Consider the following 12,544-nt stretch of genomic DNA (forward strand, 5'->3'; position numbering starts at 1 on the left):
GATGCTGTCGTAAATTAAGACAAAATGGTAGCAGGAATTCTACAAGACTTTATGATCTATTTTGGTGTTAGCATTTTTGATTGTCCCTCTCCGCGTAGCAGCTGAAAGAATGTCAACTGCACAGGTCCGGAAATGCAGGTGGTGTACTCCAATTAATATGGACAACCTGATAAACTAAATATCAACTGCTGATAAAACAGCAATAGCTTCTGTACAAACCAAATGTATTAATTTGTGTACAAAGTTTGTAGGTTTGTTTAGACTTTAATAAGAATTTGTACAGGCAAACTAGCCTACATTAATGCTCTTGGTATTTTATGTGCAAATAAAGTTTACCAGATATCTTTGAACCAATTCAAGAACCTTCTTTGAAATTTATGACTGGATTGTTTTGGTGATTAATTTACATTAATGGCCTCTAATTATACTATTCTCACAAAAGGAGACATTCTCTATGAATCTACTTGATGAAAACCTTACATAATTTTAAAGACCTCTATTAGGTCAACCTTCAGTCATCTTTCTTCAAGAGAAAAGAGACTCAGTGTGTCAATCCTTTCCTGATATGTATACCTGAGCATCCCTGGTATTATCCTTGTAAATTGTCTATGCACCACATCCAGTGCCTCTCTAACAATTTTATAACATGGCAACCAAAACCGCACACAGCACTCCAAGTGTAGCTTAATAAAAGTTTATTACTGAGCATAAAGATAGAATAACTTCCCTACATTCTAATTCTCAACCCTCCAGAAATAAATCCCAGTTCTGGATTTTTGCGGAGTTGTAGAGACTCCATACCTTGTCCAAAATGGTGAGTGGATCCAAAAGTGGCATTCCCATTTTCAACGATTGTATTTTGCCAATTGGGGAAAGGGGCTAAGACATCATTATAAATGGGAAAAACCCAAACCCAGCTGGGCTATTTATGCTGAGTTCAAACGTACCTCATTTTCACTGGAGCAAGGTGCGATTCCCACAGTGCATGACTTATGATTTTTAAGAATAGATGCCAATGATCATAAAAAGTGAAAAAGGGCGAGGTGGAGAGAAACATGGGGTGTCGTTGTATGCCGATGGCCTGTTACTGTATGTGGCGGACCCGGTGGGAGGGATGCCGGGAGTGATGGAGTTGCTAGCTGAGTTTGGGACCTTTTCAGGTTATAAATTAAATTTAGGCAAGAGCGAGGTGTTTGTGGTGCACCCTGGAGACCAGGAGGAAGGAATTGGTAGGCTCCCGCTTAGGAAGGCAGGGGAGAGCTTTAGGTACCTGGGGATGCAGGTGGCCAGGGACTGGGGGACTCTTCACAAGCATAACTTCACCAGACTTGTAGATCAGATGGAGGAGGAGTTCAAGAGGTGGGACATGCTGCCATTGTCGTTGGCGGGGAGGGTACAGTCCGTCAAAATGACGGTGCTTCCGAGGTTCTTGTTCCTCTTTCAGTGCCTGCCCATCTTTATCCCCAGGGCCTTCTTTAGGAGAGTGACTAGCAGTATTTTGAGCTTTGCGTGGGCAGATGGGACTCCGAGAGTGAAGAGGGTGTTCCTGGAGCGAGGGAGGGATAGAGGCGGGCTGGCGCTGCCCAACCTTCTGTGGTACTATTGGGCAGCCAATGTGTCAATGGTGCGTAAATGGGTGATGGAGGGGGGAGGGGTGGCATGGAAAAGAATGGAGATGGCGTCATGTAGAGGTACGAGCCTGGGTGCCATGGTAACGGCACCGTTGCCGCTCTCCCCTAAGAGATTTACCACGAGCCCGGTGGTGGCGGCGACCCTAAGAATCTGGGGACAGTGGAGACGGCATCGGGGGGAAACAGGGGGCTCAATGGAGGCTCCACTGGGTGGCAACCATCAGTTCATCCCGGGGAGCAAGGATGGGGGATTTAGGGGGTGGCAAAGGGCGGGCATCAGCAAATTGAGGGACCTGTTTATTGGCGGGAGGTTTGCGGGCCTGGGGGAACTGGAAGATAAATTTGGCCTTCCCCAAGGGAACATGTTCAGATACTTGCAGGTAAAGGCGTTTGCTAGGCGACAGGTAGAGGGATTCCCTCTGCTGCCGTCGCGGGGGACGATGGACAGAGTGCTTTCGGGGGTGTGGGTCGGAGAGGGGAAGGTGTCTGACATCTATAAGGTAATGCAGGAGGTGGAGGAGTCGTCAGTGGAGGAGCTGAAGGCTAAATGGGAGGAGGAACTTGGGGAGCAGATAGAGGACGGGACTTGGGCGAATGCCTTGGAGAGAGTCAACTCTTCCTCCTCGTGTGCGAGGCTTTGTCTCATCCAATTTAAGGTGCTGCACCGGGCCCACATGTCCGGGACTAGGATGAGTAGGTTCTTTGGGGGTGAGGACAGGTGCACCAGATGTTCGGGGAGTCCAGCGAACCACGCCCATATGTTCTGGGCATGCCCAGCACTGGAAGAATTCTGGAAGGGGGTGGCGGGGACGGTGTCGAGGGTGGTTGGATCCAGGGTCAAACCAGGGTGGGGACTCGCGATTTTTGGAGTTGCGGTAGAGCCGGGAGTGCAGGAGGCGAAAGAGGCCAGTGTCCTGGCCTTTGCGTCCCTAGTAGCCCGACGAAGGATTCTGCTACAGTGGAAGGATGCAAGGCCCCCAAGTGTGGAGACCTGGATCAGTGACATGGCGGGATTTATAAAATTGGAAAGGGTCAAATTTGCGCTGAGAGGATCAATACAAGGGTTCTATAAACAATGGCAGCCTTTTCTGGACTTCCTGGCTCAAAGATAGGTAACTTGGTCAATAGCAGCAGCAACCCGGGGGGGGGGGGGGGGGGGGGGTTGCTCCTTATTGTAGTGTCTATTCTGTAACTTTATATTGTGTTAATTTGCGTTGTTGTTAAAATGCTGTGTTGTTCATGGAGGTGGGGCGAATGTTTATGATTGTTAATATTATTGTTATTTTTGGTATTTTACTATGGTGCGTTATTGTTGTATAAATTCAAAATTTTGCAATAAAAATTATTTTAAAAAAAAAGTGAAAAAGGAACTATCAGGTTGTTGAGTTACCCCTGATCTTTAATGTTTCATAAAAGACTGCTCTGCCTCTGAGTTGAAAAAAATCCAATGCTTTCAGATTTAATAGCTGTTTGTTGGCATAACTATAAGGGTTATCATTATAATATTACTACTTCTTAACTGCTTCCACAGGCTATCATCATCACAGTGGGGACTGTATGTTCACAGTTTGACTGATAGCTCGAAGAGGTTATGAAGATGATAGCTCTTTTTGATGCAGGGCTATGAATACAAATGTTTATTTTGTATAAGGAATTAAGCACTCGAGAGGATTTAAATGTATTGAATGGGCATTCATGAATTGAGTTTTTTTTAAATATATAGTGAAATCTGTAATAGATATTTAGAACTTAATTTTATTTCATCTCAGCATTGCTCCTGTGGTCTGACCCTGGTGGATATTGAATGAGTTAGCATGGAGAGTGTAAGGGAAATGGGTGGTGCCTTGGAGGCATGTGTTGGTGTGTGCTAGCACTAAATTAGCATAGGGTCTATAAGTTGGCAAGGAGAGGAGTTGGTGGTGAGATGAGCATGGGGAGTCAGTAGAAGGGAATTTATTGACATGGAGGGTGTGAGAGGTAATTGGCGGGTGGGTGCAGCAGCATGGTTTGGCCTCAGCTAACATGGAAAGGACTTCGGGAGTGGTTTGGGTTCAGGGGCACTACGTGGTGAAAGCCAGAAGGCTAATATTCAACCACACAACTGGGATAAACTCTCAGACTATAGAGCCGGGCCTGTTAATCAGTTTCTCTCAACACTCGGCAACACCTTTGGCTGCCTCCAAATTGTTTCCAACTCCAGCATGCTCCAGATTGGAAGATCTTTGCGCCAGCCAATGGCGGGCGGGGCCGTGTCCGCCACCATAAAATATGCTGCGGTGAGGGGTGGGGAGAAAATTTCCCTCCCCTTTTTTAGTCCTATTATGGGGCACACTATTGAAGGCCTTTTGAAAATCTAGATAAATTATATCTAGTGCACAACAGTACACTCCGTGTTCTTCACCCGGTGTCTATGTTTATGTATTTACATTGCGTATTTATCATATGTCCTATGGAACGATCTAAATCCAAATCTATTAACATACTCGTTTGGATTAGTCAAACAGGATTTCCCCTTTTGAAGACCATGCTGACTGTTCATTATTTTCTACATGTTCTTCTATTCTCTCCTTTGGTGAGGATTCCATGATACTGCCTATTATCAAAATCTATCAGCTAAACATTGAGAAGTCATTAAAAAAAAAATAATATGTTGTAGATAATTTTATGTTGACAGGAAATTGAACATTTTGTTCACTGTTGCCACCCAACATAATTGTAAAGAATCCCACATAAGGTGTCCAGCATGATTAAATGCAGAGTGGGGTGTCTTATCATCTGTCCCAGTACTAAGTGTCAATGTCAGTTGTTAATATTTACTACCTATTGTGCCACTGTGGCGTTGCTCATTATTCTTACAATGCTAACGGAATGGTGACCTTTCTGAGTGTGTCCTAATTTAATAGCAACTTGGACAGAATTATGGAGAACCAAGTTGTCCCAAACTCACTTGAAGCTTTACACTGGTAGAATATGGACATTCTAAAGTTTTGAATTTGAATCAAAGCCAGATCTTGATCAGCAAGAGTGCAGATCAAAGAATCGGACAAAGAGCATCACACCTGACTGGCATCGCTTGCACTCCTGATTTTATGACCCAGAAAATGGGAGTTCCAAAAATTGGGTTCCTCCAATCTATGTTCCTGTCCAACTAGACTCTGTGCAGGTTATCTGACAATGTATCCCACTGACACATGACCGATCATACCACTAAGTCACATTTTCATTTGAAAATAAGTGGAAAATCATAGATTTCTCTGCACCAGAATGAATGATTTACTACTTACTAAACAAGCATACTACAAACCAAATTGAATAGCAAATCATCATCAAACAAAACTTCTTTAACAAATTAAATCTAAAAAATCTAATGAAATATATAAATTCTATATTCTGAAGTTAAAAGTATCATCTGACATTGTAAAATATTTCTATGAATGTTATTCCACAGTCCATTGTACATCTGTACAATGCAAATATTATTTTGGTCATTAGACTTGTTTCCTTCGCATGAGATGAGAAAAAGGAGAAGGCAGAAGTTTAAATTTCTTCCAATGTTTGAACTGACAGTGATTAATTGTGAATCCCGGACATAAATATGCACTAGCTTGTCAACTTGACCAGGGTAGAGTTGACTGAAGGCGATATAGCTTTTTTTCTGTTTTGTGTAATCTATAACTTCTGCTTGATTTTAGCTGAAACTATATTAAACAGACAAGTTGCCCTGGCAAGTAGACTGCTTAGCTATAGGGAAGCTGTCTGTCTTTTTCAGTACAAGGGAAGCAGTGGAAGGATACTTTGAAAAGGTACTGACAAGGTTCAACTCGTTTTGGGTAACATCGTTCATTGCTTTCAACCAAACAATAAACACATCTTGTAGCAGATGAAATGAAATGAAAATCGCTTATTGTCACGAGTAGGCTTCAATGAAGTTACTGTGAAAAGCCCTTAGTCGCCACATTCTGGCACCTATCCAGGGAAGCTGGTACGGGAATCAAACCGTGCTGCTGGCCTGCTTGGTCTGCTTTAAAAGCCAGCGATTTAGCCCAGTGAGCTAACCAGCCCCTTGTCTGTTCCTTATGTAACAAAACATCTTAGTCTCATTTGAAAATATCCTACCTGGCTATTGGGTGGGTAGTTCATTTGTTTAATGAATCCTTCAGCGGTCTTCATAGCTGCCTTTCTCTCATTTGGGTTTGCATTTTTACCTAAACACCAAAATATTACCTCAGTAAAATTAGTACAAAGTTAGGATTAGCAAGGATCACATTAAATTTATATGTGTTTACATTTGCATTTCAGTAATAAGTTGACAAAAATTTATTATTTGAATATTTGTTAGGCTTGTCATATTCACTGAAATGTTGCATCCTTTCTTTGGTTGGGCATTCCTTACCTTCATTTGCTTCAAGTTGCAAAGCTTGGTGGATTCTCAGCTCTGCTTGGGGATCCTGCAAGAGTTCAACTCACTAAAAAAACACACCTCATCAGCACAGAGCACGGATAAATTTCCCAAAGATTGTGTTGTGACATTAGAAAAAACCTCATCAACTCTGTACCCCCATCCACAGCCTGCCCCCCACTCCCCACCACCCCAACACACCAAGTGAAGAATTCAACCCTGGATTCTTGGATTGGTCCGTGTTTTATCCGTGAGCCATGGGAACATAGAAATTAAGAGCAGAAGTAGGCAATTCAGCCCTTTGAGCCTGCTCCGTCATTCAATCAGATCGCAGCTGATCTCTTCCTGGTCTTAAAGCCACCTCCCTACCTGTGCCCCATTTCCCTTTAACCCATTTTAAAAATCATAAATATATCTATCTCCCTCTTAAAACCATTTAATGATTCGGACTCCACCGTACTATGGCAGCGAGTTCCACAACATCACCACCCTCCACAAGAAGTAATGCCTCCTCATCTCAGTTTTACATCTACTGCCTCTCAACCTATAACTGTGACCTCTTGCTCTAGTTTTCCCCAAAGGGGGAACATTTGGTCGACATTTACTTTATCAACCCCTTTTAGTATTATATATACCTCAATCAGATCCCCTCTCATCCTTCTAAACTTCAGAGAGTATAAGCCAAACTGATTAAACTCTCCTCATACATCAACGCTTTCATTCCCGGAATCAATCTGGTGAACCTCCTCTGAACTGCTTGCAATGCCGCCACATCCTTCTTCAAATAAGGAGACCAAATAAGGATACACTACTTCAGATGTGGTCTCACCAACATCCTATACAATTGCAACAATATTTCTCTACTTTTCACTCCAGTCCTTTTGCAATAAATGATAACATTTCATTTGCCTTTCTTATTACATTTTGCACCTGCACACATACTTTCTGTGATTCATGAACAAAGACACCCAGATCCCTCTGCCCAGAGGCATTTTGAATCTGCTTTCCATTTAAATATTTTGCCTGACTATTTTTTCGGCCAAAATGGATAGTCTCACACTTATCCACATTAAACTACACCTGCCAAATTTTGGCTCAATCTCCTAGCCTATCTATATCTGTCTGTAAAATCTGTATCTCCTCTTCACTGCCTGCTTTCCCACCTGTTATAGTATCGTCCATAAATTTTGCCACGTTACACTCTGATTGCATGCAGATAATTTATATAGATTGTAAACAGTTGAGGGCCGAGGACTGACCCATGCGGCACCCCACTAGTTACAGTTCGCCAGGCAGAGAAGGGCCCATTAACCCGATCCTCTGCTTCCCGTCAGTCAGCCAATCCTCAATCCAATCTGGTATTCTACCCTCACCCCCTTCGATCTCACCTTCTGGGTCAACCTTTTATGAGGCATCTTGTCAAACACCTTCTGGAAATCTAGATATACCACATCCACAGGTTCCCCATTATCCACCTTGCATGTTATGTCCTCAAAGAACCCAAGCGAGTTTGTCAAGCATGACTTACCCTTCATAAAACCATGCTGGCAATGGTGGATTGAGCTTTGTCTTTCCAAATGTTCAGCCATCCCCTCCTTAATTATTGATTCCAGCAACTTCTCCCTCCACAGAGGTCAAGCTCATCCGTCTATAGTTTCCTACTTTTTACCTCTCTCCCTTTTTGAATAGGGGAGTTATATTAGCATGTTTCCAATCCACCAGGATATTTCCAGAATCCAGGAAATTGTGAAATATCATAACCAATGCATGCACTATCTCTGGCTCCTTTAATACCCTAGGTTGCAGGCCATCAATTCCCTGAGACTTATCAGCCTATAGTCCCATTAGTTTATTCAATACCGTCTCTCTAGTGATGGTATTGCACTAAGTTCCTCTGCATTAACTGCAGTTCTTGGAAATTTTTTATTGTTCTCTACTGTGAAGACAAATTATTGGTTCAATGCCTCCGCCATCTCTATGTTCCCCATTATTACCTCACCAGCATCATCCTCCAAAGGGCCAACATTTACTTTAACTACGAAAGGGAAAATGCTGGAAAATCTCAGCAAGTCTGGCAGCATCTGTAGGGAGAGAAAAGAGCTAACGTTTCGAGTCCGATGACTCTTTGTCAAAGCTTGACAAAGATGAGCTTTGACAAAGAGTCATCGGACTCGAAACGTTAGCACTTTTCTCTCCCTACAGATGCTGCCAGACTTGCTGAGATTTTCCAGCATTTTCCCTTTCGTTTCAGATTACAGCATCCACAGTAATTTGATTTTATTTACTTTAGCTAGTCTCTTCCTCTTTATATACTTATAGAAGCTTTTGGTATCAGTGTTTATGCTTTCTGCTAGTTTCCTTTCATTGTTCAGCTTTTTTGATTCTACCTTTAGTAGCTTTTCGCTGACCTATAACGTTCTCCCAATCCTCCAGTTTACCACTAGCTTTTGCAGTATGGTATTCACCAGTTTTTGCCTTTATGTCCTCCTTGACATCCTTGTTTAGCCATGGAATATTTTTCTCCCTTTTACAATTCTTCTTCCTCTCAGGAATAATTTAATTGAGAGGTATTTAATATCTCCCTGAACATCTGCCATTGTTCATCAACTGTGCTACCCTCAATTATCTGTGCCCAGTCTACTTGGCCCAAATCATTCCTCAGGCCTGTATAACTACCTCTGCCCAAAGCTAAAACTCTAGTATGGCACTCTGTCCTTTCTTGCTCAATCTGAATTTGAAATTCTAGCATGCTGTGATCACTCCTTCCAAGAGGATCCTGAACAACAAGACTATTTGTCAACCCTTCTTCGTTACATAATACTGAATCTAAAATAGCCTGCTCCCTGGTTGGCTCCATAATATATTGCTCTCAGAAACAATCTCTCTATGCACTCTGTGAAATCTCCCTTGAGGCTACCCTGTCAATTTGATTAATCTAGTCAATATTGATGTTAAAATCAACCATGATTACCGATGTGCCTTTCTCACAAGCCCTCATTATTTCTTGGTTTATATTATGCCCCACTTTGGAAATATTGCTCGGGTGCCTGTAAATTACTCCTACCAAGGAGTTTTCCCCCTTGTTTTTTATTTCCACCCATATCGATAGAGTTAACAATAAACATTACTCTGAAGACCTGCAGATTTGCATGGTTCAGGTAGCTGTTGGTTGAGATCACCACAAAGGATCACCTAATCTCTCGTAACAAGCCTGTTATTTTGTTCTTAATTTGATTTCAATAACCATGTTAATCCTGCCTCCTCTCCCGCCATAGGACACTTGCAAGTTGGTTATTAAAGACCGGCAAGTGTGATTTTCCCCACTTCTGAACAGACAACTGATATCAGTAACCCCTTTGAAACATCATGATAATCAGTGAGTGTACAGCCAGCATTCTCCTGAACAAAGTATATGAATACACACCATATCCATTAAACAGTGGCTCCACCTGGTGGAGGCTTAACACTTCAGTCGTAACACCTTCTCCCTTAAAATCCTCATCAATTAAGAACTACACTCTGGATGTGGGATCACATTTTCAGACATTCCTGGTTCCAGAAAATGTCTTTCAGCAGTTGTCATCCCAGGCTTCAGTTTTCTCTTGTATATTACATTTTAAAGAGTGGGATAATAATATCCTTGCACCAGAACCTCATGTTTGCATTGCATTTATATAAAAATTGGTTTATGATCCTCACTCTTCCACAATCAGAAATTTTGAAGCATTTAAGTTAGAGTAATTTTTTTTTAGAGTTAGCAGGTCGACCAAGGAGTGTAGACCAGCAGCATTTCAAACAGTGAATTAGTCAGCTTAATCTCTTCTTGCAGCACTTAAGATAAAGGCCCACCACCACTTCAGGGCAACTAAGGATGGGCACTAGATGCCAACCTCACCCGGAACACCCACATCTTGAGGATGAATAATATTGTTCCTGTTGCTCTTGCTACCTTAAACAAGTACAATTATTTTCAACATCGCAGCTTCACAGTTCTCTTGCAATCGCAACTAATTTGCCCTGATTACAAAAGTGATCCTTTGCCTGGAGTGTTGGAAGATGAGGTAAACATGAACCAGGAGCTTTATGGACGGAAGAATTAGCTAAAGAGTCCAAAGGATCAAAGAAGATTCAAGGAAAGAAGCTTCTAAACTAACACCACCAAAAAAAAGTAACTGTCTGTGTGATCAATGTTATGCACTTGCTACAAATTGGCCATTATTTTTCCACATAACTAAGGTAAATACACTTTAAAAAGTCATCCATTGTATGGGAGGGACTTTGAGACATCCTGAAGATATAGAGTGAAATTTGAAACATCTTTCTTTCTTGATTGTCACCTCAAGCCATGTTAATTTTATTTTAATTAATCGTACTGGTATATTTTCTTCAAATTGCATTAAAAATGAATCACAATTTGTTACTTTTTATTCTTTGATGATGAGTATTACTGGTATACACATTAAAATGAAGATAATCAAAATGACTGAAGGATAGGAACATTCCACCGGGTATTAACTGCACTGTCAACAGCACTGATATCCTGCTGGTGGTGCTGTTGACAACAAAGTCTTTTTGTAGCTCATTGGCACCACCAGCTGAAAGCTAGTGGTAACACCAAAGTTTACAATGTCCAAAGTGGTTGAAATTCTTGTCAGTGACCACTTTTCCCTTGAGCTAAAACTAGACTAGGTAGCTCTGTCAAATAATCAAATTGTACATGTACAACACAAGTATCAATTATGTGTCACAGAGGCCAGTGTTTTCGATTCCAGAGTTAAAGTGCTTCCGCCAGCGGAGTATCAGGACTGTTCTGCTGGCACTAGGAGCGTCGCCGAGGTGATACTCTTAGAGCTTGACTCTGCAAAAATATGAATAGTAGTGAACACGCCATTTTCCCTGCCCTTACTGCTGTTGGGCGCTCCGATGCCAATGTCCAGAGACAGGCCCCTCCACTCCACACCGCAGATGTCGACCCCCCCCCCCCCCCCCCCCTCACTGACAAGGGATCACCCCAGCCCCTCATCAAACAGGGGCATCCTCCCTGCCCCTCATCAAGGGCATCCTCTCCACCCCCAACATCAGGGGAAAAATGTGTCACTCCTCCAGTCCTCCTACACCACGCATTCATGAGGATGACCCAACCCCCCCCACTCCCAACTGCACCCCCCACTCCCAACTGCACCCCCCCCCCCTCCCCACCCCCTCATCCCTCCTAAGTGCTTTCACATCCTCTTTTCTAACTGCAGTCTTGAAGTGGCTATTGGATGTCATTTTTCAAAAGTGCGATTAGGATCAATGTGTGTGCTTCAGATGTATTCAAATGTGATGGGAAGGATAAATAAACAAATCTCCTGGCAGCTGCGTTTAAATTAAGCTGCCAATCAAAGGCTAGTTAAAGGTACTGTACTGTGATCACTGCACTTTGAAATTGAATGAATATTCAATATTTCAAGATCTCAAGGAATTTCAAGGTGCGTCAAATGTTGTGGGCTTTCCAGGAAGACTCTGACACTTCAAAATGCAGAAGTTTTAAAAGCGCAGGCTAAGGGGGCAGATGTGAAGGAAAGGAAAATCTTCCTGGCTTGAATCTTCAATGAACTGTCTGATCTGCTCTGCAGCTGTCCAACAGAGCAGTTCAGTGAGAAGATCATTTAATGTTTAAACAGGTTAGACCAGAGGGAATGTCAAGAGCTTCAGGTTGATCAGGGGTGGAAGGTACAATCCAGGCACAAGACCCCATCTCAGGGAGGGTCCTGGAGTCAACCGCTTAACCACAGTCCGAGCCCACCAAATCCCAGGACCCTTTGGGGATGCGCCCTCTGCAGCTTGGCAGTAGCAAAGGGACACATGAGCAATGTCCCAAGACCCTTGACCCTACTCGGGGTCCAGCACACCAGAACTGCACTTGGCAATACTTACAGCAAAGCCCGCTGGTGGAGCTCCCACTGTGGGGACTGGAGCATAATGGGGGTGGAGTTACAGGCTTCCAGTCCTTTAATCATAAAATCTCCAGAATGAGGGCATTCGGCTTACTGAGTGCGCACCGATCATCCGAAAGAGCATCTTACCTCGGCTCAAACCCCTGCCCTATCCCCGTAACCCCATCTGACCTTTGGACACTAAGGGGCCAATTTAGCATGGCCAATCCACCTAACCTCACATGTTTAGACTGTGGGAGGAAACCAGAGCAGCCAAAGGAAACTCACGCAGACACAGGGAGAAAGTGCAAACTCCAGACAATCACCAAGGAATTGAATCCAGGTCCCTGGTGCTATGAGGCAGCAGTGCTAACTACTGTGTCACCATGCTGTCATCTCATTCTCATTCAAATTAATGCAAAGGAGCTGTTTGCATGTTCCCGCTAGTGACGGGCAGGGATCCTGCTATGACTGGTTGGGATGGGAGCGGTGACTGGGGACAGGTTTGCCCCCCTGCACAGATCCCATTTTCTTTCCAAAAGTACCCATCGACGTAATTATGAAAATGCCTACGGGAGAAAATTCTTTTTCACATC

General features: G+C 43.1%; 1 protein-coding gene across 2 annotated transcripts in view; it reads right to left on the reverse strand.

Moving 5' to 3' along the window:
* scin (scinderin) overlaps nt 1-12,544 on the reverse strand; it is a 214,812-nt gene that overhangs the window by 79,940 nt on the left and 122,328 nt on the right. For both annotated transcript variants that reach the window (XM_038797494.1, XM_038797495.1), the window contains one exon: nt 5,748-5,836. In XM_038797494.1, coding sequence (XP_038653422.1) covers nt 5,748-5,836 — 89 coding nt within the window. The remainder of the gene's footprint in view (nt 1-5,747; nt 5,837-12,544) is intronic.

Source organism: Scyliorhinus canicula, chromosome 5, assembly GCF_902713615.1.
Source record: "Scyliorhinus canicula chromosome 5, sScyCan1.1, whole genome shotgun sequence".
In the NCBI taxonomy this organism is placed as follows: domain Eukaryota; kingdom Metazoa; phylum Chordata; class Chondrichthyes; order Carcharhiniformes; family Scyliorhinidae; genus Scyliorhinus; species Scyliorhinus canicula.